At 43.3% G+C, this 25703-nt stretch overlaps 2 protein-coding genes across 2 annotated transcripts in view; one reads left to right on the top strand and one right to left on the bottom strand.

Annotated features, from left to right (window-relative positions):
• The window catches only part of itpr2 (inositol 1,4,5-trisphosphate receptor, type 2), a 61596-nt gene extending 52591 nt beyond the window's left edge, over positions 1–9005 (bottom strand). The window contains exons 1-6 of the mRNA XM_041938531.1: positions 8651–9005; positions 3567–3637; positions 3150–3268; positions 2976–3062; positions 981–1139; positions 79–177 (exon numbers count right to left, since the gene is read on the bottom strand). Of these exons, the coding sequence (XP_041794465.1) occupies positions 79–177; positions 981–1139; positions 2976–3062; positions 3150–3268; positions 3567–3637; positions 8651–8742 (627 nt within the window). The 5' untranslated portion in view covers positions 8743–9005. The remainder of the gene's footprint in view (positions 1–78; positions 178–980; positions 1140–2975; positions 3063–3149; positions 3269–3566; positions 3638–8650) is intronic.
• A 1327-nt stretch (positions 9006–10332) lies between these two features.
• Positions 10333–25374, top strand: plekhg7 (pleckstrin homology domain containing, family G (with RhoGef domain) member 7). Its single transcript, XM_041938532.1, has 18 exons — positions 10333–10605; positions 11849–12106; positions 12776–13567; positions 14389–14411; positions 17278–17396; positions 18703–18743; positions 19099–19200; positions 19656–19805; positions 20017–20112; positions 20924–21022; positions 21660–21773; positions 22109–22283; positions 23212–23327; positions 23543–23630; positions 23718–23797; positions 23892–24045; positions 24315–24412; positions 25090–25374. The coding sequence occupies exons 3-18, from the start codon at positions 12920–12922 to the stop codon at positions 25198–25200; spliced, it is 2214 nt and encodes a 737-aa protein (XP_041794466.1). The 5' UTR covers positions 10333–10605; positions 11849–12106; positions 12776–12919; the 3' UTR covers positions 25201–25374.
• Positions 25375–25703: the final 329 nt, after the last annotated feature.

Below are 25703 nucleotides of genomic sequence, written 5' to 3'. Positions count from 1 at the left end.
ACAGGATTATATCTGACAACAGCTATGAACAGAACGTTTCAGCACTGATAGAGACAACATTAAAAAAACTGGTCCCACCTCTTTGCAGCCAGGGTTGTCCAGCAGCTCGATGTTACTGGCATGAAGAGGCTGCCCTGCGTTCACTGGCATCAGCACCACCTTGTCTCCAACCACCACCTTGAACCCAATTAGAGGTAATCACATCCCAGCGGGAGACACAGCAGTGTTCAAATGGACCAAACAGAAAGAAAGAAAGTGTCCATGCAAGGGGTTTATCTAAGGTCTGCAAACATCCCCATATTTAAAAAATGTGCAACAGGCTGAGCTTCACATGAGAAACAGGTTTTTTCATACCGTGGTGAGTGCACATGAACGCAGCACACAGAAACAGCGGCTGAAAAGTACACTGAATGATATGGTGTCATAGCTTGCATAACACATGCTCTCTAAACTCTCTAAATCGAACTTATAACTGACACCATACAGTCAAGTGTATTTATTGTTAACCAGCCACACTCACACAAGCACACTGTGGTTCATCACACGTATTCCAATGCTATGTTGGAGCATTTAAAAACAGTTTAAATACATTGAAGGAGTATCAGTGATATACAGGCCACAGACAGAAACAACTGGCTGGATGCTTTTAAAGCTTAACCTGACAGCCTACATGCAAAAGGAAAGGCTGGTGCATCCATGCTTTTCACATGATATTCTGTGTCTGAGCGAATAATGCACAAACACCATGCACAATCAAGAGCAATACCTTTAACCATAGGATGCTAAAGCCAAAGGGGAAGGACAAAATCAGAAATGTTACTGGAACAGGACGAACAATGAACTGACAGCGTACAGGATGAAAAAGTCGGCTCACACACCAAACGAAATCTGCTGTACTTGTAACAGAGAGGAATGTCAAGTTGTTGTACATGTACAGTACTTCCTATCTATCGAAATGTGCCAAGTGGAGGGGAACCTACATTATCTCCTTCGCTTCGGAGCTTCCAGAAGGGCTGAATGTAGAACCAGGAGCCCTCGTTCCCAGCAGTGTCCAAAGAAACCCGCATGGCGTTCTTCTCAAGCAGAGCGGGGAGGCGCTTGTTCACTGTCAGGTACTTGTTACTCTTAATGTGCAGGAGCTGAGAGAAGAATCAGGGTTTTTACATATGACAGCAGCAGTGGTGGAGGAAGTGCTCAGCAAAAGTATGAATACCACATAATAGAAAAACTTAGTTCGGAGTAAAAGCCTGTAAGTAAAAGTATGCAAGTGTAGAACTCTGTATATATACCATTATTATTACTACTCATACAATAATGTCTGAGTAGGGTGTATCTGTTGGTTGAGGGGAGGCTAATTATACTGGTCATATTTCATATATGACTGTAACTAATGATTATTTTCATTATTGATTAATCTCCTGATTATGGTCTACATTAATCGATTGTTTGTCTGGTTTGTAAAAATTCAGAAAGATTCATATGACAATTACCCAGAGCCCAAAGGAACTCGTTACAAAGCATGTTCTGACCAGCAACCAAAACCTCAAAATTATTAACAGTAAATTCAAATTAATGAAATAGTTAAAGGAAAATAAGTAAATCCTCACCTTTTTGGCATTTTGCATGAAAAATGGCTTAAGCAACTATCAAATGAGTTCAATTTTCTGTCAGTTGATGAATAAAATAACCAACTAATTGCTTCAACTCAACAAACTTACTATTGGGTAGATTGATCTATAACAAGTCATAATTTTTAACTCCACATTTGATTTGTGTGCAAAAATCTAAACCTACAAAGTAACTAGTCGCTAAAGCTGTCAAGTAATTATAGTAAAGTGGATTCAAAGGTAAAACATTTCCTTCTGAACTGCTGTGGAGTTTAAGTACAACGTGGAGTGAAAAAGAAAAAGTAAAAGTACCTAAAACTTGTTCTTAGTGCTTGAGTTAATGTACTTGTACTAATGTACTACGTTTCACAACTGTACGAGAGTAATGGCAGATCCACTTTTAGGGAAAGGAGGAGAGGTTGGTTATCGCCTCAAGGTAACTTCTTGATTGATTCAGAAGAGTTAGTTTAATGTTTTACTCACTGACTTCAGTGTGTGTGTAATACCACTAGAGACTGTATAAAACATGGACCCAAGAGCGCCTGTGATGATGCTCAGTGATAGTAACACTGGCTGTTGCCATCTTGACAGGGCCTAGATCCCAGCTAATCTAAAAATGGGCGAAGACGTGGAGCGTGGATGGAGCTGAGGCAAGCCGAATGAAGCCTGGTTGCTGAAACCTAGCAGTAAGCTGTCTCTCGAAGCACCCATGCTCATATTTATGCAGATCTTTAAGCCTTAATATAATTTGAATAAGTGAGTTCTATAAAAATCCGCCCCTGGACAGTTGTCATGAACAGAGAAATTAGCTTTTGAGAACAAACACGTTTTTTGAACCAGACTGTAAACGTATTTATTTTTGCTGTAAAGGTGGACATTTTAACATGGGGGTCTATGGGGAAAGACTAGCTTTGGGAGCAGACCTCAGGTGGCCATTCAGCAGTTTTTGGCACGTCCGTCTTGACTTTATTTTTCAGATCCAGAGGTTGCCGATGGAATCCCGCACAACACATTTTCTGATTCCATTCAACAAACGATGGTTAAATTATACCAGTGTTTGAGGTCAGCCCGAACAAATAGCTTATTTAGAAGGCCTGTTTAATTAAGCAGAAGAATAATAGAGACTGCCTTGAACACATGTTGCAACAGCAGGTAAATATATAGTTTTTGTCCTCAATTCATCTGCCTAAAACAAGTGTTTAGCAATCTGTGAAACCAAATACTACCATTGTGGGCCTTGGCAAAATTGCCGGAGGTGTCAGGGATTGGATGACAGGCACACAACCTTGGTAAACAAAAAACACAAACAAGGCTCTGGACTCAAGACAATCTGGTACCGCAGGTGTTTGCAGAAGAAATGGGCTGTACCTGGATGACATTACTGTATTTGACAACTTCTCCAAGAAGCTTCTTGTTCTCCGACTCGTTCTGCTTCTGCTCCAGTTCTGCTGCATGCTGAGTAGTGAAACAGAGATTTACTTTCTGATGCAAATGAAAATGAAGATCTAGATGCAGATTGTGATAAAAAAAAAGAAGTTCTACCTGTAACTTCTTAAACAGGTCTCCCTGCGTGTTGTTGTTTCCTTGTTTTCCTTGTTTTGCCTTCCAGAACTGCTTCTGGGCTGAATATCTGTTCATGGGACACACCTTGAAAAGGCAATCTGCAGAGGAGGAGGAGGAGGAGGAGGAGAGGTATTCAGGCACACAGGAGTTGCTCTCTGTGGGTCAGGTTAAGCACTACTCAAGGGTCTTAATGTGGTGACGCTGCATTTTTGAGGTTAACAGTTATTTACCCACCAGAGTCGCTCAAACACATCAAACCTTCCCTGACACCACAGTGTTGTGTTAAACAACATTGGGCGCAAAGGATCTGGTCAGCCTTGAAAGTTTAAAAAAGTGAGTGCGTGTGTGTGTGTGTGTGTAACCTTGCTCCAGTTTTATTAGTATATTTCTACACACCTCTGAACTTTTTGGGAGGGTTGGCCAGGTCGCCGGCATCAGGCTGGACAACACACCTGTCATCAACAAGCCTGCAGAGAAGAGCACAAAATGATGCCATATTCTATCTTCAATACATTACTGTTTCAGGCAATCTGAGCCTTCATACAGCGATTCCATTGGCCAGTAAATCACTTGCCTTCAAAGTAAAGATTTACATGTACACACTGTAGTCTAATTGTGGTATCACAGTCAAATGCAAATCCACAAAACAGAGTCTGGGACTGCTATTAAAACATATCATTTGAATGCACGGTTCAAAACCACACCAGCTCCACAGCTGATTGGCCACCTGCAGGATGAAAAGCTCCACTAAGAAAAGAGAGAGTGAGGTCTCAGTGCACCATCGTATCCATCTCCTCCCCCAGCATCTGCACTGATGCCCTGACGATTGCCGGATGGAGGTCAACTAATTTAACGCCACTTTGACCTCAGCTTTCCAGCCCGGCAGAGGCTTGGAGGTGGTTTGTATCGAGACAGATAAACTGGGGTAAAATGACATCCAGCTTTCTGAGGCTTTTCACATAGTTGGTGGTTTCACACAGTCATAAATATATTTAATGACAAAAAACAGCTATAATCACAGTGTGTATATAATGTCAAATGAAGCTTTGAGATGAATCTTTGATCACTGAAGACTGAGCTCCGCAAAGTCGACTGCAGGTTAGCAGAGCATGCACTGGCTGCAGTGGGCCGCCGCCACCGCCAAAGGAAACCAAGTGGTTTCTGTGCAGGGTTGATTAGGGGGCATTGGAAGGGTGTCATCAAGTTAATAACTGCCTTGTTTCCCCACATTCAAGCCTGTTATCTGCTTGTTACTGACTATTTGACACACTGGAGATGTTTCACTGACTTAGTGATGCACAGTAGGTCAGTGAAATTCACACATTTGACTGACATTCGGTTAAACTAATGAAGCTGATGACAGATATCTAGAGTAAATGCATGAGAGCTGAGAGGAATTAAAGCTGCACAAGAACAAGAGTGCATCTAAACACTGTGCCAAGAGTGCACATGGCTGACATTCATTCACATCACCTCAGTTACCTCATCCATGAAAGACCATTAAAAAAAAGCATATATTCTTCTGTCACATTGCATCAGTTATCAGCGGGTAAAGATGCACTTGCTTGTCATGGTACAGTTGTCAAGTGTGTAAATAAAACCAAGAGCAGGTCTTTATTTGAATATTTAACCCTGCTTTCATAAAAACACCTGTGTTAGTAGCACTAAGAAGACTGAGGGTAATGGTGCTCATAAGAGCTGGAATGGCAGAGAACCCATTATCTTGTGGAGTTGGAGGAGTAAATACAGGGAAAACAATGGCGACGGAAAAAAGAGCAGTTTTACAAACAGAAACATCAATGTGATCAGAGGGGAGGTCACAGGGTTTTTTACTTGTCACTCTACTGCGGGTCTGGGCTACAGCAGTCTTTTTTGCATTTGCTTTAAAAATGAATGAAAGTAGAAGAAGATTTCATCAAAACTCTGTAAGTGGTTGTTCCTGTCAGTAAATCCTTGTTTGGCAGCTGCGACTCAATGGTGGCATTTTAAACACAATAAATTATCCATTAATTTGACATTACACTTGGCTTGAAGGTTTTATTTCAGGACTTTATTTTATTTAGTCCTGGTGTACCGCTCACAGATGGCTTTAAACCAGAGGGATTTACCTTCATCCTGTTGAAATATATTCTACGACACCAGCTATGAATTTCTAAATCAAAGACTCCCATATCGTCTCGTTCCCTCGATCCTATTTGGACCAAAGGCCGAGGTGCACAAGCACATCCATTCATCCCGTCCACTGAGGAGAAACATAATGCCAATGCACAATTCCTCCGATTCATACAAAGCTGGCAGCCCCGCCGAAGTGAGCTGAGCCATTTCCTATTCATGCCACGGCACTTGATCAGTGTCAATCCACAGGCTGTGTATTATTTCCTCTGACTCTGTATCAGAGCTACATCTAAATGAGAAACAATAGAGCCCAACAGGAAGCAGAATCAAGTGCTAAATGGCTAAACAGGAAGGCTCTCTGGAAAAGTCCCTCAAGCTCATAAATAAGTAACCTTAACTTGTCAGAGAGTCGGGCTTTAGTTCAAACAGTGAGGCTCTGACGGCCTGACCCTCACAGCCAGCGCAGGAGTCCGCCCTGTGAGCGAGTTAAACATGAACCAATGATAACTCCAGCAGGCCGGACACAGACGAGCTAATTTTAGCTCCATTGCTTGTGTTGAGTGGATTGAGACAACAAGACAGGAAGAAATACGGCATGTAAAGCAGAGCAGCAGGTCTGATACGCTTCTTCTGTTGACTGTTTTCTAAGGAAAAACCAAAGAGTACATGTGTGAAAGGTTTTACAGCCACTGTCTGTTACTGCATGTTTCAACCTGCTGACTGAGTCATGCACTTCCTCATTGAATGCATCTGATCATTACTTCACTGCTTGTGAACATATATTAAGACACGGGAAAACAATAAGAGGCAAAAACACTTAAGTAATTGGATACAGAACTATTTCAGCTTTGTAAAGTATCTTAAATGTGCACTACAGGATAGGACTCATTCCTATTGATTATGAAACACAAACATGTCATGGACCTCCAAAATGAACCTCTCTGATAATGAAAAATGTTGGTCGACAGGATATCCGAGAGGTCAAGGTCAGGAGTGGATCTGGATCACCTCCTAAGAAACTCAAAGGTCATGTGGCTTTTGAGTGTTTGCAATGTAAGGTGTGTGAGGAACTCGCAGATTTAATGTTATCCTAGGCAAACATAGGCATGAGAGGCCTTGTATGGCTGAGGTTACACTGTGCTCAAGGGGGCCGTGGCACTGGGAGGTTTCTGCTTCTGATACTCTTAAAAAAAAAAAACACTCAGCTCTCCTGTCAAACTACACGTTACTGAATCACTGATAACGGTTTCACTGCTTCACTTCAAAACAACAGGAGCTGTGAACAATCGCCGCTCTGCATTTTTCCATTTCAGATATGTACAGCCTGTGTGTGTGTGTGTACGCGCGTGCGCCTGCTGCTGCTGCTCTTGCTGACATTCACATTGGCACAGGCCTTTACAGCTAAGGGAGCTTTTCAGCAAAAGAAAGCAGGTTGCCTGTGTGCACTCCTGCAGATAGCGAGGCGAACCGGGTTGCAAGTCAAGGCGCTAACATGTTGTATTTCGATCCTCCACAGCTCAGGGCATTAAAGAAGAGGCTTTAATGTGCCAGCCGTGGTGCAGTCATGGTTTGTGAGAGGAATTTACAGCAGACAAAGTTAAGAGTGAGAAACAGTGAGGAAAAGGGAGAGGAGGTGGGTGGGGCAGGCTCATTCCTCACAGCCAGTCGATCTTTCCACGCTTGTTCTGCAGGCTCGCAGGCCAGAGTGCACCCGGAACCAGAGGCATTTCACCCTGCTCTCAGCTCAGGAGGAACGACAGACAAATGGACTGCTCCTGGCAGCTTTTTTTTTTTTTTTGCACTGCTGTGACGAGAATGACACAACGAAAAGAAGTTTCCATCACACCTACACACACAGCCCTACACATGATGTCAAACTGACAACTGATGGACTACATGAGCTACGGCACAAAATAAAAAGTAGGAGTTACCAAAATTTTTATGGCTGTGACCCCGGAAAGAGGGCAGGTGGCTCCCTGCAAACCCTCATCACATGTTAAATCTGTCTGTGTCATTTCACCTGATAGAACCCTGATTCAAAAAGAGTTGGGACGCTGTGTAAAAAAGAAGTAAAAACAGAATGCAACCATTTACAGAGTTCACTGACAACAACAACAACAGTTTTACGAGGCGTCCTGAGCCCTAGTCACATCCTTTAGACCAGGCATGTCCAAACTATTCCATAAAGGGCCGTGTGGCTGCAGGTTTTCGTTCCAACCAAGGAGGAGCACACCAGGCCAACCAATCAACATCAAGGGATCTCTTAGTTATCAGCTGAAAAGTGAGATCAGCTGATTAAATGAGTCCAGTCTGGTGCGCTCCTCCTTGGTTGGAACGAAAACCTGCAGCCACACGGCCCTTTATGGAATAGTTTGGACATGGCTGCTTTAGACAGTCATGTGTTCACAAAGTGGTGAACCTCGCGCCATCCTCGCTTGTGAACGACTGAGCCTTTCCAGGATGCTCCTTTCATACCCAATCATGATACTATCACCTGTTACCAATCAACCTGTTAACCTGTGGAATGATCCAAACAGGTGTTTTTGTAGCGCTCCACAACTTTCCCAGTCTTTTGTTGCTCCTGTCCCAACTTGTTTGACATGTTGCTGCATCAAATTCAGAATAAGCAGATATTTACAAAAATCAACGAAGCTGATGAGGTCACAAATATATTGTCTTTGAGTATATGTCAAACATGATTCGCGAATGATCACATCAGTTTTAATCAGGTTTTTACACAGTCCCAACTCTTTTGTGGTCTGGGTTGGAGAAATGGTTTAGTCCTTTAATCTAGTCTATAATATCTATCCTTAAAGGATTATTGGATGAGAATGAAGTATTCTTTAGGGTCAGTGCACTCACATACAGACTAAATCTAAATATGTGTAAAGATCCACAAAACTGTGGAACTTAATGCTGCATGTGAGGAGTGAGCAGCATGAAAAACGATCAAACTCCTTCTCCTCACTTCAACTGAGTTTACACAGTGATACTCCTCCTTCATTTTGCTGAGCCCCCCCCCCGACGCCTCCTTGTGTCGCCCTCTGAGTCCCCGGACCCCACTTTGGGTCAAAAGATGAGCTTGTAGCGACAATCGCTCGTGCAGCCGACTTAACGCACTGTTTTGCAATCCTGGAACATTTGCGTAAACGCAGAGTTTCCTGAGAAGCGGCATTTTGCGTGCAGACGGGCCTCGGCCACGACGCGCACGCTGGAAGTTTCGCCCTGAGCGGCTTACAGAGATCGCACTCTGATGAAGAGGGGGAGAAGTGGTGAAGATGTGAAGTGAAAGTAGAGAGACAGGAGCATGAATCCATATGGACTCCGCAGTGAGGAGAAAGTGAGGACGGACAGGAGGAACATACCCCAAAGTGCTGATGAAGCCATTCACGGAGCCTTCCGCGTAAAGAGACACTATGTCTCCAATGTGAAGGAAACTGGACCTGTGCTCTGACATGTTCACTGGCTGTTCGCTGTAGATGTGTCTCCCATTTACAGCCGAGTGCTACTTCTCCTCGGGTGAAGTGATCCGCACGTTGCAGCGCCTCCAGTTCAGCAGCAGCTCCGCGATCTGCCTCCACTCCTGCAGCTCCACATTTCAGCGAGTCGATTGAGAAAAAAGCGGAAAGCGCAAAAAAACCCGGTGGCGCTTTTGGTTTTTCTGAAAGAAGAGTTATTCAACTTCTTCCTGTATGTCAGACAGACCGGGGAGAGCCTCACATCCACTGCAGGGGGAGGAGACTGCTGCTGTCAGGCCTCTCAGCCAATTCCGCTCTCTGACATGTTTTTGTTTTTATTCAGGCAGAAAAGTACAAGTCATTCAGATACTATCAGCTTATTGTGGGAAATATACGTCGACCAGCTGTCGGCCAGACAGCTGATACATATTAGAGATGTTATGGAATATAAAGTCTGCTCACTAGACAATAACAGATACAACAAACTGTGGGAATGTTGCAGGAAATAAACATTAATATAAGTCTCATTTATTAAACTTATAGATAGATAGATAGAATAAGCATGGTGGAAGTCAGGGATGTTTGGATGAAGTGGGAGCAGATGCCATTTTAATGATTTTAATGCTTTTATTGTTCCAAGCAGACTATTTGTATGTACTGTATGCCCCAATACATGTTGAGGGATCGTTAACAGTTAAATTGATATGCATAATTATCGTCAGCTAGGATTATTTGTAATTTCATGGTTATATTATTTATTTTGTCTGTATTTTAAGTTGTTATTTATCTACAGGTTTTCACAAAATCTGATTTCTTTTCATCGCTGCATTTTAATTTTGGCCAACAACGACACTCAAGGCCAGAGTGAGTCTGTGTTCCAGATATTAAGGTCTGCTCGCTGCTACAGGAGCAAGACTGACAGACACCAGGGTGCAGGTGTGTAACTACGTACATTTACTCAAATACTGTACAAGTACAAATTTTAGGCACTTAAATTTTACTCAAGATTACTTGAGTAATACTCGAGTATTTGTTGTTTCTTACTTCACTGCTTCAACTCCACCAGATTTCAGAAGGGTTTTTTTTTTTTACTGCACTGTATTTATTTGATGGCTATAGTTAGGCCTGCTAGTTACTTTTTCAGATTAGATTTTTACATATAACACTTATGATTAGCTTAGAAAATGCATTCTCTATAGTTTGGGCTCTTTGTCACATGATGTCAGGTCAGATGTCTTGCAGTTGGTCAGAGTTTCACCCAGAGACATTTCCCCTCTAAATGTATCATTCAAACAAGGCGGAAAGAGCTGAAATTATCCAAAAAAATATCCAATTATCCAAAAAATAAATAAATCAGAACTTATAATAGTTATTTGTAATAATATACCAGTCACACAAGACATTTGTCTGCAGAGTTAGTGCTTTTTTTACTTTTTGTACCTTAATTTTGTAGAGTTTTAAATGAGACTTTTACTTGTACTGGAGTGTATTTACATTATAGTTTTACTTAAGTAAAAGTTTCTGAACACTTCTCCCACCACTGACAATGGCTGTAATGATAAGGATGGGAGGATGAGGATGTTTCTGTGTAAGTTTGAGCCACAAAATACACCAGTTGCCAAATGTGTGATCATCACGGCACCCAGACATGACAGCATCTGAGAGAAAGTGTCATCTTTTATCTAATTCTGGCTGACTTTTACCCCATCAGCTACCTAACCCCCTGGAAAAACTGGAGTTGGAAAGCTAAATGACCTGCAGTGACAGAAACCTTTAAGGAGGAAGGATGGAAGTGATTTGGACATTTTTACTGCACTGCCTGTATTGAGAGAGGAGGGGCGCTAGAGATCAAGACTCAAAGGGTGAGACTCGGCTGCACTGTTATACAAGCAATCTCATTATCTGACCTGTATCGCCCCCTAGTGTTCACTCAACTGAACAAACAGATGCTTTTGCTGCTCCCATAACTTTGTGTGTTCAATACAAACAAATGGACCAGAAAAGTCTTTTTCATGCTGGTGCCAGCGACAGGTTCCTCAGGCTTACACACAGTCTGCAGGTGAGACACAGCGACACACATTTAAATCCATATGGCCTCATCTAGAGCAAAAAATACCACTGAACACTAATTTCACAGTGATCATAAACCATCAAAACAAACATCTTTTCATGAGTTTAACAATGATATAAAATTCCAAAAAATAAACACTATACACTAAACTATGTACACCATAGGAATACTGGAACCAGAGGACAACAGGAGTTGCACAATGGTGGACTCACTTCTGAGAGGCAGAAAAATGCCCTTGATTTTATGGCCTGCTCTTTCATCACAGATTACCAGTGACCTTTTAATGCTGTAAAATTATTTAATGTTGCCACACACACACACACTGGTTTATGGCTGCCTGGATGTAACATTTACAGCACCGCTTTTTATTTCACATGGTGAGAAAAAAAAAAGCTGCAAGACAGGTGGAAGTAACTCAGCACACTTACTCAAAGTACTTTTACTGTACTTGAGTATTTACAGCTCATGCAACTATATACTTCCACTGCACCACATCTCAGAGGGAAACACTGCACTTTCCACTCCACTACATTTGTCCGACAGCTTTAGTTACTAGTTAATTTTCACACCCCTCCAGTCCAGTGAAAACCTTGTATCTCCAAATGTGCTGAATGTGAATCCTTGTGATAAATTGTTTTTTGTTTATATGTGGAGGAAATTATTCTACTTCTTGAGCTAAATAAACCATTAACTAAAACTAAACTAATTTAGTTTTATAGATGTATTATTTGGTTACTTATTGTTCCTGTGTGTGGGGTTGGAGAGAGAGAGAGAGAGAGACAGACAGACAGACAGACAGAGAGAGAGAGAGTGAGAGGCAGAGAGAGAGAGAGAGAGAGAGAGAGACAGACAGACAGAGAGAGTGAGAGGCAGAGAGAGAGAGACAGACAGACAGACAGACAGAGAGAGTGAGAGGCAGAGAGAGAGAGAGAAAAAGAGAAAGACAGGCAGTGAGAGAGAGAGAGAGACAGAGAGAGAGAGAGAGAGAGAATTGCAGTGAACATGCAGTGCAGTCGCACCTTCCTTCCCAGCAGCTCCGGACAATGAAGCGCTCCACTCCTCCCTCGCTCCACTCCTCCCTCGCTCCGCACCACTCAGACCTGTTTCCTCGCGCTCGAGTTTTGACAGAAAACTCAACACCGTCGGGGGACAAACAGACTTTCTCCTCCTAATTCTGTGAGCTTCATGTTGAGCCCGTTTCCTTCCGACACCAGCACCAGCAGCACCACCAGCAGCAGCAGGACTCTCCCGGGTCACACAGTCGTTCAAGTCGTCGCGAGGCACCGGTTTCTGTAAGTGAAGCAGACTTTTTCAATTTTAATGAGTTTCTATGGAAGCACGCGCGGCCCCTGCTTCCCCGCAGCTGATATTTAGAACAGTTGATTATCGCTGTAAAATTTCAGAGACATTGTTTCTTCTTCTTTCTTTTCTTTTCTTTTTTCTTTTTATTATACCTTGTTGCCTCGTGCATGTGCCGAGTTTATTCACAGCCAGCTCCCGCGCGTATAAATACATGACATCAACCTAATATAGTGGGGAAAAAGGGGTCTAAAAGTGTAGAGTGTGACTTCTGTAGCAACAGGCTAACAGAAGAGAACATCAACACGACTGGACCGGACAATAGAGTGAGACAGGAGAGCTGAAATGAGGTACATGGCTTCCTTTCGCTCTTTGTGTCTAACACCACAATTTCAAGACTGACAGAACATGCTGTTACTGTGCACTGTTGATGTGTGAGTTGTAGCATGGTCGACTACGTTTACTCCACCTGGTTTTCCTCCCTTCAAACACTTACACATGTGTTAATGCACACTAAATTATACTCATACTTCATCTTTTTAAGGCTACTTAAATGCATCCCAGTTCAAATCCCCTGTCAGACAATGAGGGGGTAAGTTTGTGCTCAGCCTGCTTCATCTTGCTTGTGGGTATTGACACACTTTCTGCCCCTTTTCCTGCAGAAGCCTGAGAGGTGAATGGTGTGAACCGCGCTGGAATGCAAAAGGATTACCATCTGACCTTAACTCAAAGGAGGCGAAGCAACCAGACCATTAGATCACACGTTTTCTGATCTCTGCTGCACTTACAATGCCTTTGAGGTTATAATGTCTACGCTAAAGCACGTTATTCTGCAAGACAAAGAGCAGGACGTTGAGAAGAAGCTGGACTGGAGTTACATCGAGTGGGTCGAAAATGAAGATGTCAGCACAGGTGTGGCAGACGCACAGACGCAAACGGACCGGGGGCCTTCTGAGCACAAAGAGTGTCAGACCAGCAACCCGGTCATAATGCACATAGATTTCACACGGACACAGTCCAAGCTGAGACATTCATCCCTGGTGGACACCGACGGCTTGGTAGCACCTTTCTTCCAGTTTGACCGGCAGGCCCCCGGCCGAATCTCCACCTCTCCCACCTTGAGGAGGATGAGGAGCACCCGGCGTTCTCTGACGGATACCTGGGATCATGTCAGGATGGGGAGCACTCAGGAGGAGCCTTCCTCGGAAGGCACGCCGTCCCCCATAATCCCCCTGTCCCCAGTACACAGAGTCAAATCTCCCCTAGCAGCCAGCCCCCTCTCTGATGGAGAGATGTGTCAAGATCATCGGCCCATTTCATCCTTCGGCCGACAGAGAACCAGATCACATAGATCAAAGACTCTTGACAACGGCGTCACTCCCAAGAGACAAGAATGTCGCAGTGCTCATCCTACTCTCATTAAAAACTTTGGATTTCCTGATAGTGAACTACAGGTGAGCAAGATTATCTGTGTAATTTAAATCAAAGCACGTCAATCCTCGTTAATGACCTTTGCAAACCTCTTCCCACCCTCACCACGAGTCACGTGCTGCCGTCTGGTGAGGAGTTTTATCTATAAATGAAATGGTTACACATTCCTTCCTTGCGGAAACCTTCTCTCCCTCATTCTGCCCTGCCTCCTGCGGTGGTCACTCACAATGCGAGCTTTTGACAGCAAATGAATCAGCAGTTACATGCACTGACAGCTCTGACCAAGCCCACTGCCTGGAGAGCCCTGGGAAGTGCTCTCCTCGGGCCCCCATTCACCGCAGTCAGCAGTCACCCAATAATGGAGGGGTCAGTGAGCGATGGAAAAAGATAATGGGGAGATCTATTCATCAGCTCGCGGTATTCAGCCGAGCACATTCTCAATAGAGTCCCGACATTCTCCTCAGATATCACAGGCTTTTGAATCCAAGCCACCACTTAAAACACTGATTCATATTTGAAGGTCTTTGAAAGTGATATAGTGGTGTCGTTAGCAGTAGGAGGTGCTTGCACCCTCGGCTGCTGGGTGCTACAGTGAGACGGTGCTAACATGGCATGCAAAACATATAATAATTGCAACCATTGGGATCCTGAGAGAATTTTTATTGAGTAGAATTATCTGATTTTATGTTATTTTGATTCATGCTGGAACTCCAAAGCCTGTTTCCATCCTCACTGAGGCACCAGGGAATGAATCATCTCAGTACATTTGCTGTAACGTATGTTTTATGAATGCTTACAATTTCATTTTTCCATTGTCTGATGCAGTGTTTTCCTCTTTCTGCAGGAGAAAGAGCATTTCCGTAATCGGTAAGTGAACCTTGGACTTGGTCTTGCATGTTGTCTGTGTGTCAGCATAGCCAAAACCACCTGGACCTCACTTGGAGCATGTTCGCATATCAGGAAAGTAATAAAACTTTTTTTGTGGCCGATAAGTTTTACCACAGCGTGCACTTTTTTTTTTTTTTTTGGTCACTCTGGTTCATGTAATTTCCCTAGCGAGCCACCGCTGCTTCTGCTTCCAGAGCGTCTGTGTCAGAGCATTTCATTAACTCAGAAGCTTGGCCTACTACGTGTCACATCGGCATCACAAGCGCCGTGTCTTCATGCGCTCGTGGGACGCTCATGAGGGAGGACGATGGGACGTTTCGGGGTTTAAGGAGCCCCATTGTGCATTCATTGTCAGTCATGTCTTTGTTAATGGAGCATAAGCTTGGTGGGTTAAGTTTTGAGAGTCCCATGGTTATGTGTGGCCTAGACAAACCCTCATTAAGGCTGTTTTCTCTCACTGCCACCCACACCCCTCCTAATGGGCTGCAGGGCTCGTCCCCTCACTGGATAATTAGGCAGCTATTGTCCCTGTAATTACGCCCTGGCACTGTGCCTCTTACAGTGACCGAGCCCTGTGAGCCACTGGTTGGGACAGTTTTGTTTTGGGGCATCATTATTTCTCTTGCTGTGCGGGAACAAAACGCCCATTTTTACAAGTGCTCTCGGTGGCAGAGAGGCTGACACAGAGGAAGCTTTCTGAGTGCTCACAAAGCAACAGGATGTCATTGTGAGGATGCAGAGGGATGAACTGCGAGGAGGCACTGACCTGGTTTAGAGGAACCGTGCTTTTTGTACCGTCCCATTAGCCGCATCTCCTCCACAGAGCTCAGGTGCTGCTGCACCGCCTGGCTCATCCATCCATCTTTGTATCATTTCACCAGGAGGAGCGATGAACACTGTACTTTCACATGTCAATGAAACTGCTCCCGTTCAGTTGTTTGATGACTTATCCTCCATGGGTACAGGTTGGCCCTGCAGCCATGTGGCCCACATGTGCGTTCGAGTTAGTCTTGTTTGCTGCTTGCGTGACAGGTGCAGCACAGCAGCAGAAAGGCAGCCGCCGTTTGAGGGGACATTATGAGCAGTTTTTACACATTATAGCAGGCAAAGATGAAGCAGCACCAGCATTGTTCCTCTTGTTTGCACTTCTGCCCCAGCTTATTGTATTGTTATCAGAAACAGGGACGTTAGCCCTCACCTGTCTTCCTTATGGTCTGATCATGTTCTGATAACCTTTATCAGACAGAAACTGTGTCGATCCACCTATTTGTTGTTATTTCTCTTTTATCTGATCATTTTCTGAAACTCTAAACTTTTTGAAAGGCAGGACCCTGAAAAACATTGAAGTGAAACCGCAGCACGTTGTCGTGGGTCACTGACCAGCTGAGTGTCAGCGTGCTGAGAGTGAACTTTGGCAAAACCAGCCCGTCTGGTTTCCGTGCAGCTTATTAGCCACATTAAAGGACGAGAAGCTCTCGCAGACTTTTGGATTGTGATTGTTGGAGTCACACAGTCACCGATCAAGTTTTGCTCTGTTTACAGTCTCTTTATTCCTGTAACAAATGAAAACATGCATGTGGCCGGGCCCTTTTGAGATATTTAGTCTGCACATTTAGTCACCTCCATAACATCATTGAATTGCATTTCTCTGGGTTTTAATTTCAGCACATGAATGTCCTTTCTTTCCTTTTTTGCTTTGAGCAATAATCCCTGAATTAAATACAACAGCAGAGGATAAGTCAAAACACTTGAGAACAGTGGCTGTTTGAGCTTTGCTTGAGGCTAAAAGGCAGGCCTGTGTTTTTCCAGCCACCACCATGCCTCAGTTACTAACTATGAGTAGCAGACCAAGAGGATTATGACTGGCTCACACTGACAGCTCGCCTCCTTCCACACAAATAGGGTGATCCATTAATCAGCAGCTATCCACACATAAGCCAGACACGTAACACTTATCCTTTATAGTTTCTGCTACTCAAGTTAATCACCAATTTGCTGCACAGTGCAGATGGTATTTCAGTGGTATTTCAACCATGTGAAAAGACAAAAGGAATTCTGTTATTTCCTGTGTCTTGCACTAAGTCTGTTCTCTTTGTGCTGTATTATATTTACAATATCACAATAATGGCTCTCCTAACAGTGAGTTTTGAAGATGTCACTGCTGACAGTTTCAGTGTTTGTGTGTTTGGCAGCCGGCACCTGTTTACAGTGGTGGAATGTAGCTTATTACATTTACTCAAGTACTGTACCTGAGAACAAATACAAGATGTACATGTACTTTATTTCAGTGTTTCCATTTTATGCAACTTTAAACGTCTGCTCCATTACATTTCAGAGGCAGATATTATACTTTTTACTTCGTATCTGCAAATTTAATGAATTTGAATGTTTGTGATAAACTGAAGGATCAAATGTTCCTTTATACGTCGAGAAAACTCTCCTGCTTCCTAAAATAAACCGTTGGATTATCTGAAAAATGAACATATGCTGGTAGAATATGATGCATTGCTGTAGATTAAACTACCCAGCAGTATATAAAGTAGCTAAAATCAGCTTTACCTTAAACATCTCCAGCAGTGAAATGCAACATACATATTAATGCAGCAGGAATATTAATCAGATATAATAGTAAAACACTGACAGGGACCATTTTACTACACACTGAGTACTTTAACTTTCATACTTTAAGTACATTCTGCTGATAATACTGACATATGTTTACATGAGGTTTTGAATGCAGGACGTTAACTTGCAGTGGAGTATTATCACAGTGTGTATTAGTACTTTTATTTAAGTAAAGGATCTGAATACTTCTTCCACCGCTACTTTCTTACTGTCCCCTCAGGCTTCAGGAGAGGAGGCGGAGCTCCGTGGTGGTCAGCCTGCCTGGATTGGATGTTTCACCAGGAGACCTTTTTGTATCCAATGGAGCAGCTCACATATTAAATGGTTCAAACTTCTCTGGTAAAATCTTAAATTCTGTTATATATCAAGTTTTAATGATCTCGTTCTTTACTTTTTGAACCATTTAACCCAGCAGAGTTCTGGTGGTCCGCCCCCTGTTTCACATGGTGCTAAGATAAGATAACATAAAACTTTATTTATCCCCAGTTGGGGAAATTTGGGCATTACAGCAGCATTGAAAGCAGTGGGAAGAAAAAAATAGCAGCAGAAGTAGCAAACATTTGAAAAAAAAATACAAAATAAAAAGTAGACTATATATATATGTACATAGTATACAAGCAAAATGGAATTGACTTTATAAAAAAAATAAAATATGTAGAAATATATATAAGCATATATAAGAAATGTGTGCGAGTTGCCTTCTGATTAAAAATTACAATAAATAGTGTTACTACTATTGCACAGAATGTAAAAGGAAATATGTAGTACTGCACAAAATGTATGGATATGAGCGTAATTTGTCAAACAACATCAACACAGCCTTATGTTAAGCGATGCAGGAGTTGAATAATCTGACAGCTGATGGAACGAAGGACCTGCGGTAGCGTTCCTTCTTACACACTGGATGCAACAGTCTGTCACTAAAGGAGCTGCTAAGGGCCCCCACTGTGTCATGCAGGGGGTGGGAGGGGTTGTCCATGATCGATGTCAGCTTGGCTAACATCCTCCTCTCACCTACATCCTCAGTGGTGTCCAGAGGGCAGTCCAGGACAGAGCCAGCTCTCCTGACCAGTTCATTAAGTCTCTTTCTGTCCAGCCAGTATCTGCTTACGCATGAACCGATCGATGTTATCATTCAACATATCAATTCAATCTTCAATGCAAATACAATTATTCACTTCAAAAATGTCTTTGTTTTGTAACAACCCTGGTTATTCTGAAAAAGACAATGTGCAATAGATTCATACCTGAAGCTAATTAGAGAGGCAGATAACACAGAGACACACAGAGACAGCAGTAAAACATGGTTTTTAAAGGCTTTAACAGCGTATAATTATTCAGTGTGTCTTGGTGCTTCAAAGAGAAGCACAGCAGCAGTGTATCTGCTGGTGATGCGAGACCACACACCATGGCCAAAAGATAAAAGACAACACACCAACTGTTTGTGTGCTATTTTAATGTAATTTAACCGCCAGTATATGCAAAAATAACTCAACTGTTTGCGCCCTCCTCAAGTCTACCAGTTTTTATCCTGACACACTGTTTTGTTTGTTTGATTCTAATCCCATTTGTTGCACAGAGCACATTCTTGCTGGTTCTTTTGTGGATAATCAGGATTTTATGTTTGTGATTTTTTATTTTGTAGATACTAAGAAGCCAAAGTGGCCTTTTTCAAGGCGTAGTACGGTAGGTGTGTTCTTTGTCTGTTAGGTGCTGTTATGTGTGGCTAGTGCTGTGCTTGTGTTTTGTTTTGATGTGCTTTGTTTTAGCTGTTGGTTTGGACATTGTTCTCTGACCCACTTCTCCAAGCAGATTAATGCGGTTCCTTTTATCCCTTTTGTAACTGGTCAACACTTGAAATGCAGAACTTGAGCCAAACCTGTTCAATTGGGTTTTTGAACATAGCTTTTCATCGCCATCATTTAGAGAGATATTTGAACAAAATTACAGATGTGCAAGCAAATCCTTTCCCTGGATCAGCACACATCCATAACTGAAAGTCTGCCTAATGTGACCATGCGCCTCTTCCTTCGCCTTTCAGACTAAAGGGAAATCACAGACAGGCACGGCATCAGAGATTGAAAAATATCTCTCAACATTGCAGATTCAAGACTGGAGAAACTCTGACCATCAGAGGTATAAGGTGAGAAATGAATACTGTCAGCAGCAAAAGCCCTTAAACATCCAAGCTGTTTGTTATGTAAATCATCACGTTGGTTGTGACTGTGCCGTGACTTCTAATCTAAGCAAACACAGAGTTTGAACAACTAAGAGATTCAGATTTCCAATTCAAATAGATGTCAGTGTTTAACAAGTGACTCAAAAATAACAGGACGGCAGTTAGAGGGAGGCTCCCGCAGTGATAAATGACACAAGTTGTGCAAGAACCAGAATTTCTGGGCAGTAACCAGTCAGGTTGACCCTGCACACATATGTAAACAAACCTGACATACATCAGAGTGCATCAGGATGGTGGCAGGAACTTTACACTGACAGAATGTACAGTTTTTTACAAACACACTATCTGAGGTGTAAATGAGTCTCTTTCCTAAAAGCTTTCTCTTGTCCGATCACTGCTCTTCTGCCGTCCCTGTGCAGGACTACTCTCTGGCAGAGTTCCTGCGGGACCAGTCTTCCCAGGTGAGCGCCACCTCTGACCCTCAGGGCTTTAAGAAACAGGAGGCCATCTGGGAACTCTTCACCAGCGAGTGTGTTTACTTCCTGGATCAGCTCATGGTTCTCAAAGAGGTGACTGTCCGCACAAATGCACATGCACATGCACATGCAAATACACACAGAACACACAGCACCGCACTGCTGCTTTTCCTCCTGTCACTGAATTCCCGTCAGTGAGTTTCATGTAAAAGTCTCTTTGGGTTTTCCATTCTTTGCAGCAGTGGATTAGAAATTCAATGCTGGCCTGAGCCTGTTCTCTCTCTGACGTCTTTGTTACTTTCAGGTGTTTTCGGCTACACTCACAAACCTGCAGATGAGAAACTGCCTGACTGATGTCGACTCCTGGAGGCTGTTTGCAAACCTCAATGAGCTTTGCCTGGTGAGACATAATGCAAATCAGTACCATGACTTTACCGCTAGTTTTAGGTGTGTTATGTAAATCAGTATGTACAACAGCAGCCTTTGTGGCATTATGATAACACTGCAGGGCAAGACTCTGTCTTACTGCTGAAAAAGTGAAGTGGAGAAGATGATGAATGAGTTATTTATTAAACTTTTAATCAACCAGGAGGGACTCATCGAGATTATCTCTTTTCCAAGAGCACCTTGATCAAGAGGCCCTAACAGCAATAAGCGAGACACAAACAGAATAAGACAGATAAAGCAAGATAGTCTCCATAAAATCATCATACAAAACATTTAAACTAAATAGCAACCTGACAGCTGTCCCAACCCCACAGCTGAAATGACTGACTGTGTGACATGCGTAGCATTCTTATTGTCAGCAGCCAACATGTAACTGAGGTGGTGAGGACCTTTCTGTCTGTTCATTCATCAATCACTCATTCTTCATGTGTCTTCTAGTGCATTTTGTTTTTTTAATTAGCAAAACTTAAATGCATGACACATCTTGCTGTCTCACAGCCTTCTCACAGTTACACTGCAGTAACTGGTGCAAACAGTGACCTGATGTCAAATAAAATGGTGCATTTAATGTTGCTAGTTGTGGTGTTGTTTATTTGTAGTGTTATTATAACGTGATAAAGTCAGAAGTTGGAGGACAGGAAAGCAGGAAATGGCAGGAAATCAGAGTATCTTGCCTGTAGTGTTTCTGCTGTTGACAAACTGAACGTGACGGAGGTGTGAGTGTGTGGCTCTGCTGTGACTCTTGACACTGTTTTCTGCTGCAGGTGAGCTTTGGTTTCCTGAACAACCTCCTCCGCGTCATCAAGGACACGTTAGAGATTACTGAGGGTGTCGGGCCCACCCTGCTGGAGCTGCTGAGCAAGGCAAGTGTGGCTCACATGTGGAAACACACACACACACACACACACACAATAAGATAAATTAAACTGAAGTCAAACTAATTACACACTATTATGTGAATGTGGTACATTAATTGCACAACACTTATATTGTCGCTAATAGTTTGTTTTGAATTGTGCTTTGACCACACTGTCCTCATCTGTTGCTGTTGTCAGGCTCATCTCTCACCACTGGAGCCTCTCCAGAATAAAATATTGAGTCATATTGATGACTGGATCAGGTTGCCTCAAAGAGCTCACGGCTCCTCTGACGCACAGAGAAAAAACAAACCTGCAACAATCCTAGTTTCATTTTGTTCTTTGATGATAAATAATTTTGCGCTTCAAAGATCAACAATTGGAATTGTCTCAGGAAAATAACAGAAACCTCTTCATCGTGCTGTTGAATCATGAATCTCCAGAAGCAGTGGAGAGGAAATGATTCACCTCGCAGTAGTTGGAGAATATGTTCCACACACAGGTTAACTTTTTGTGCTTGTAGCCAGATTAGCATCTTCGTCTTTCCATCGTAATCTACGGTCTGTTTATGTGCAGTTTAATGAGTGATGTGACCCAGCAGTCTGTATGCTGATGTTTGTACAACACTGCTGTCTGTTGGCAGGCTTTCCAGGAGAGCATATGCCACTGCCTGCAGAAGTACTGCCTCAACTACTCCACGGCTCTGCTTTATCTGGCCAGCCTGAAGCCCAGAGAGGACTTTGGATGCTATGTGAAGGTACGGGAGGGAGCTCACTGAGAGCAGCTAAATAATGTGTGTGTCAGAGCAGCGGCAAGGACGCCGTGTACCTTGACAACGCGGCAGGCGGCGCAGTGCCAAGTGTAAGAGAGTGTCACCAAGAACTGCCAAAGAGAGGAATGTCACCGTTAGTCTCTTGTGTAACCTTCCCTCTCATCACGCTTGTGTATTTGTTGGGCCTTTTGTTGTGTTTCGGTGTCAGATCTCACCTCTCTTCACACGCTTTTCAACGCCCATCCCCCCCGATTACCCCTCCTGTTCTAACAGACACCACTCCTCCTTTTCCCCTCCTCTCACCACCTCTCTCTCCCCAGTGGTGCGAGAGGAACGAGCAGTGCCGGAGGCTGCGACTGCGCGACCTGCTGGTGGCGCCGCTGCAGAGGCTAACTCGGTATCCGCTGTTGTTGCGGAATATCGTTAAGAGGTGCCCTATGGAGGACGAGACCAGAGGCCTGCAGGCTATAGCAGAGCAGGTGGACATGTCTATATGTGAGCGGCTTCCACCACCCTGAATGCCTTCCCTTTTATTGAAAATTGCATCAATACACAACATGCAGAAAACGTTTCAGCGCTGACTTACCTGTATCTGCAGAGGCACTCACTGAGAAGCGTACTGTTGCTGGGTTGGTTATTTAACCTCCCACAGATCTTTTCGGCTGCTGATGACAAGCTAAAAGCTCCGCTGAGCTTCAGGTGTCATTCAGCTGATCATGACTCTTTTGTTTGTGCAGTCGTGTTTGGCAACAGGTGTTTTACAAACACATTAACAACAAGAAGCATGTTAAGCAGAGGTAAGAGCGGTTATCTCCGTCAACACAAACAGAGCAAACAGGCTGCATGTGTTGGCCAGCAGCCAGGAGCCCTGACCGCTCATTCTCACACCACGCGTCCGCCTGCAGACCTGTTGTGGTGGTTTACTGTGTAACTAGATGGACAGGCTGTGGGAAATGTGCTGCACCTCAATGCCGTTTTGTTGTATTGAACAGATTAACCATACAGAACCAAACACCATGGACTCACAAGTCTTTAACGACACACTTTCCCATAACCATTAAAGTGGCGCGGCAGAGCTGCACAGGTGATGAAGAGTATCATAACCACAGCTAAGATGTGAAGGGCAATGTCCTCTGGGTGTGGAGGATATTTACCGTAAAAGCTGAGTGTGCTGTAATCTCTCATGATACGGTCACGCCCGTGCTTGGCAGGCAGCCAGTGCTATACAGGAGCACAGAACAAGATAATAAGGTGGTGCTTCATTAGCATTGTTGTCACTCTGTACACAACAGTCCATTTAAAATATAAAAGGTGTTATTAATGTCTAAGATAAATGATTTTTCTTATAGGTGATTAGCATTCAGATTTTAGCAGTACATCAGAGTCAGAGGTATTGGTTGAAATGATGCCTCTGTGCTTCCAGGTGATTTGGAGGGGAAGGTGAAATGGCTGGATAACTACCAGAAGGTGAAACAGCTGAGAGACGCCCTGCTGTGGCTGCCTGTGTGGGAGAGAGACAAGCGCGCCTTCGTCCCTGAGGTCCGTCAGCTTATGTGTGCTTTTTGCATTAATGTTTATATCTGAGAGAGCTTGGTTGACAGAGTAAAGCATGTGTGCCGATAAGACGATGTGAAATCAGATATGAAAAGCAAAATATTCCTGTTTCTCGGTGCAGTATGTGTAACTCTGCTATCAGAAAATCAGATCTCTCTGTATCAGTTTACAGACGGTGAAAATGTTTTCTCCTCTTTCAGAGTCTGAAACATCTCTTAAAGGCAGTCACTCTAGAGAACCTTATTTCTCACAGAAGTCTGCTGCACGAAGGCAAACTGGTGCTCACAGGTGTGCACAGCTGGCGTAACTCCAGCACATTTTACGTGCTTTGATTTGAGCGAAATCTTACACCATCTTTCTTTGGTTCATTACTAGAGAACACAAAGCTGATAGACGTTTATCTGTTCCTGTTTGACGAGTTCCTGCTGATTACAAAGATAAAGAGAAACAAGAAGGTATGTCACCCCGTTCTCAGTCTCTGGACCGCTGCAGATGCTGCAGCTCCGTACAGAAGCTACATAGCTTAGTGGGTCCTGTCTTCCTGTGTAGAGGTCCGGCGGTCCTGAGCAGAATCCTCTGAGGCTGCCACAGAACCTGGAGCTGGATCAGCTGCTGAAGGAGGGGTGCACCTTCACAGTTCTGGACCAGCCCATCTCTCTGGACCGACTCCAGCTCAAGAACATTGATCAGCTCAATGCCTCAAGTAATAACAGTGTTTTAGACAATGTCTTGTGTGTTCCTTGGGTTTTAAGCACTAAACAGATTCCATAGTAAGGACACAATTCAGACTGTATATTTACTGTCAATGATTAACAATTATTTGAATTATTGTATCATTTATCTGTTGAGCGCACACTGCAGAATCAAAATACTGGGTCTTTATAAACAGCTGTCTGTCGCTGTTTACAGCCAGTATCACATGGTTACAGTTGGTGTTCATGGAAGAATTCTAATTTTATGTTTCCTTTGTAGCATCTGGGCTGCCTCATTCTTTCATAATCATGCACCAGAACCGCTACCAGCAATGCATCGGTGCATTCATCCTGCAGGCTGCATCAGAGTCTGTCAAGGTAAATTCACTTCAACCATGAATTCCCCAGATGCTTCAGAAGGCTTGCAGTCTTTAGTGCTGATTATAGCATAGTACCATACAGATGTGCAACATCATATGAGGGACTGATTTCAGCATTCTGTGTAGCATCAACACACGATTTCACTAGTAACATTCACGCAGAACCACAAAAGATAATATTTTTAAATCTACATTTTGCTTAAGGCAGTTTTGTATGTGACTTTAGAGGCTTTTCAAATGAACCCACTCATCTTATCACTTACACAGTGATTTGAATTTACCACATGTGCTTACAGTTACTTAATGGCACAAAGTATTACTAGAAATCTGCCAGGGTCAAGTTATTACCTTAAAGATATATGCATGTTACTGTATAATTTACATTCATTTCTACTTATGTGCATCTCCTGAAGTAATGTTGTACTTTCTGTAAATGGAGGAAAACTGTTGAAGTCACTGGTCAGGGATACTCGTATATGCATGAGGCTGTTTTGTCAGCTCCATCACAGAACTAATGATGGGTCATATTAACACCTTACAAAAAAAAGACTTATACAGATAAGTAGATCAATGTCATCTGAGCAAACCATCTTATTAAACTTATTACCAAAACGGATCTAATTTGCTGCTGGACAGGGAGGCTGATGACATTTCTCTTCACGTGTCTTTTTCCAGAGAGCGTGGATGTCGCAGATAGAGGGCGCTGTGACGGCGCTGCTGAAGCTGGACTCTCAGCAGCCGCGTGTCAAGAGCGCCTCCCTGTGGCTGGAGTCCTCACAGATATGACCCATCCAACAGCATTAGAAGCCATCTGAATTATTTCTACTGTCAACGCGCACTTCACTGTCTCCCGACGTCCTGTAAAAGACTGTATTAGCACTAGGATCATTTTTAAACTAAATGTTTGCCTTTAAGGGCGGCTGCTGCAGGACTGTACAATAAATGTCTGATTACGTAGTGAAAGTTGTTGCTGAGTGTTTCTCTGAGTGTTTTTTTTTTTTTTTTTTTAAATAGTTCACATCATTGCATTCTCCATACACTCACAGTATTCAGTTCAGGGGCATTCAAGGACTTGACCAAACAAATTAACCCCAGGCTCCATTTAGTAGCTTTTTCTGAGCTTTTGATCAAATCACCTGCTCTTCATTAGCAGATGGCGTTTGCTCAGCTGTCTCAAAAAGCTCCAGAGCAGCTGCTACGTTGACCTTGAGGTGAGATTGATTTACCAACTGCTTCCAATATCAAGGATGAATTAAAAGGTCTTGCTTGAAGGACAAACTCCACATTAA

Source organism: Chelmon rostratus, chromosome 6, assembly GCF_017976325.1.
Source record: "Chelmon rostratus isolate fCheRos1 chromosome 6, fCheRos1.pri, whole genome shotgun sequence".
NCBI lineage: Eukaryota > Metazoa > Chordata > Actinopteri > Chaetodontiformes > Chaetodontidae > Chelmon > Chelmon rostratus.
The sequence above is the reverse complement of the archived record's forward strand: the minus strand, read 5'-3'. Positions and strand labels throughout refer to the sequence as shown.

Bases quoted from the DNA above. Each gene is read 5' to 3' on its own strand.
- plekhg7 (XM_041938532.1), top strand. From the start codon at position 12,920: ATGTCTACGCTAAAGCACGTTATTCTGCAAGACAAAGAGCAGGACGTT. The intron at 17,397-18,702 runs GTAAAATCTTAA...TTTATTTTGTAG, and splicing joins AAATGGTTCAAACTTCTCTG to ATACTAAGAAGCCAAAGTGG. The intron at 24,046-24,314 runs GTAATAACAGTG...TTTCCTTTGTAG, and splicing joins TGATCAGCTCAATGCCTCAA to CATCTGGGCTGCCTCATTCT.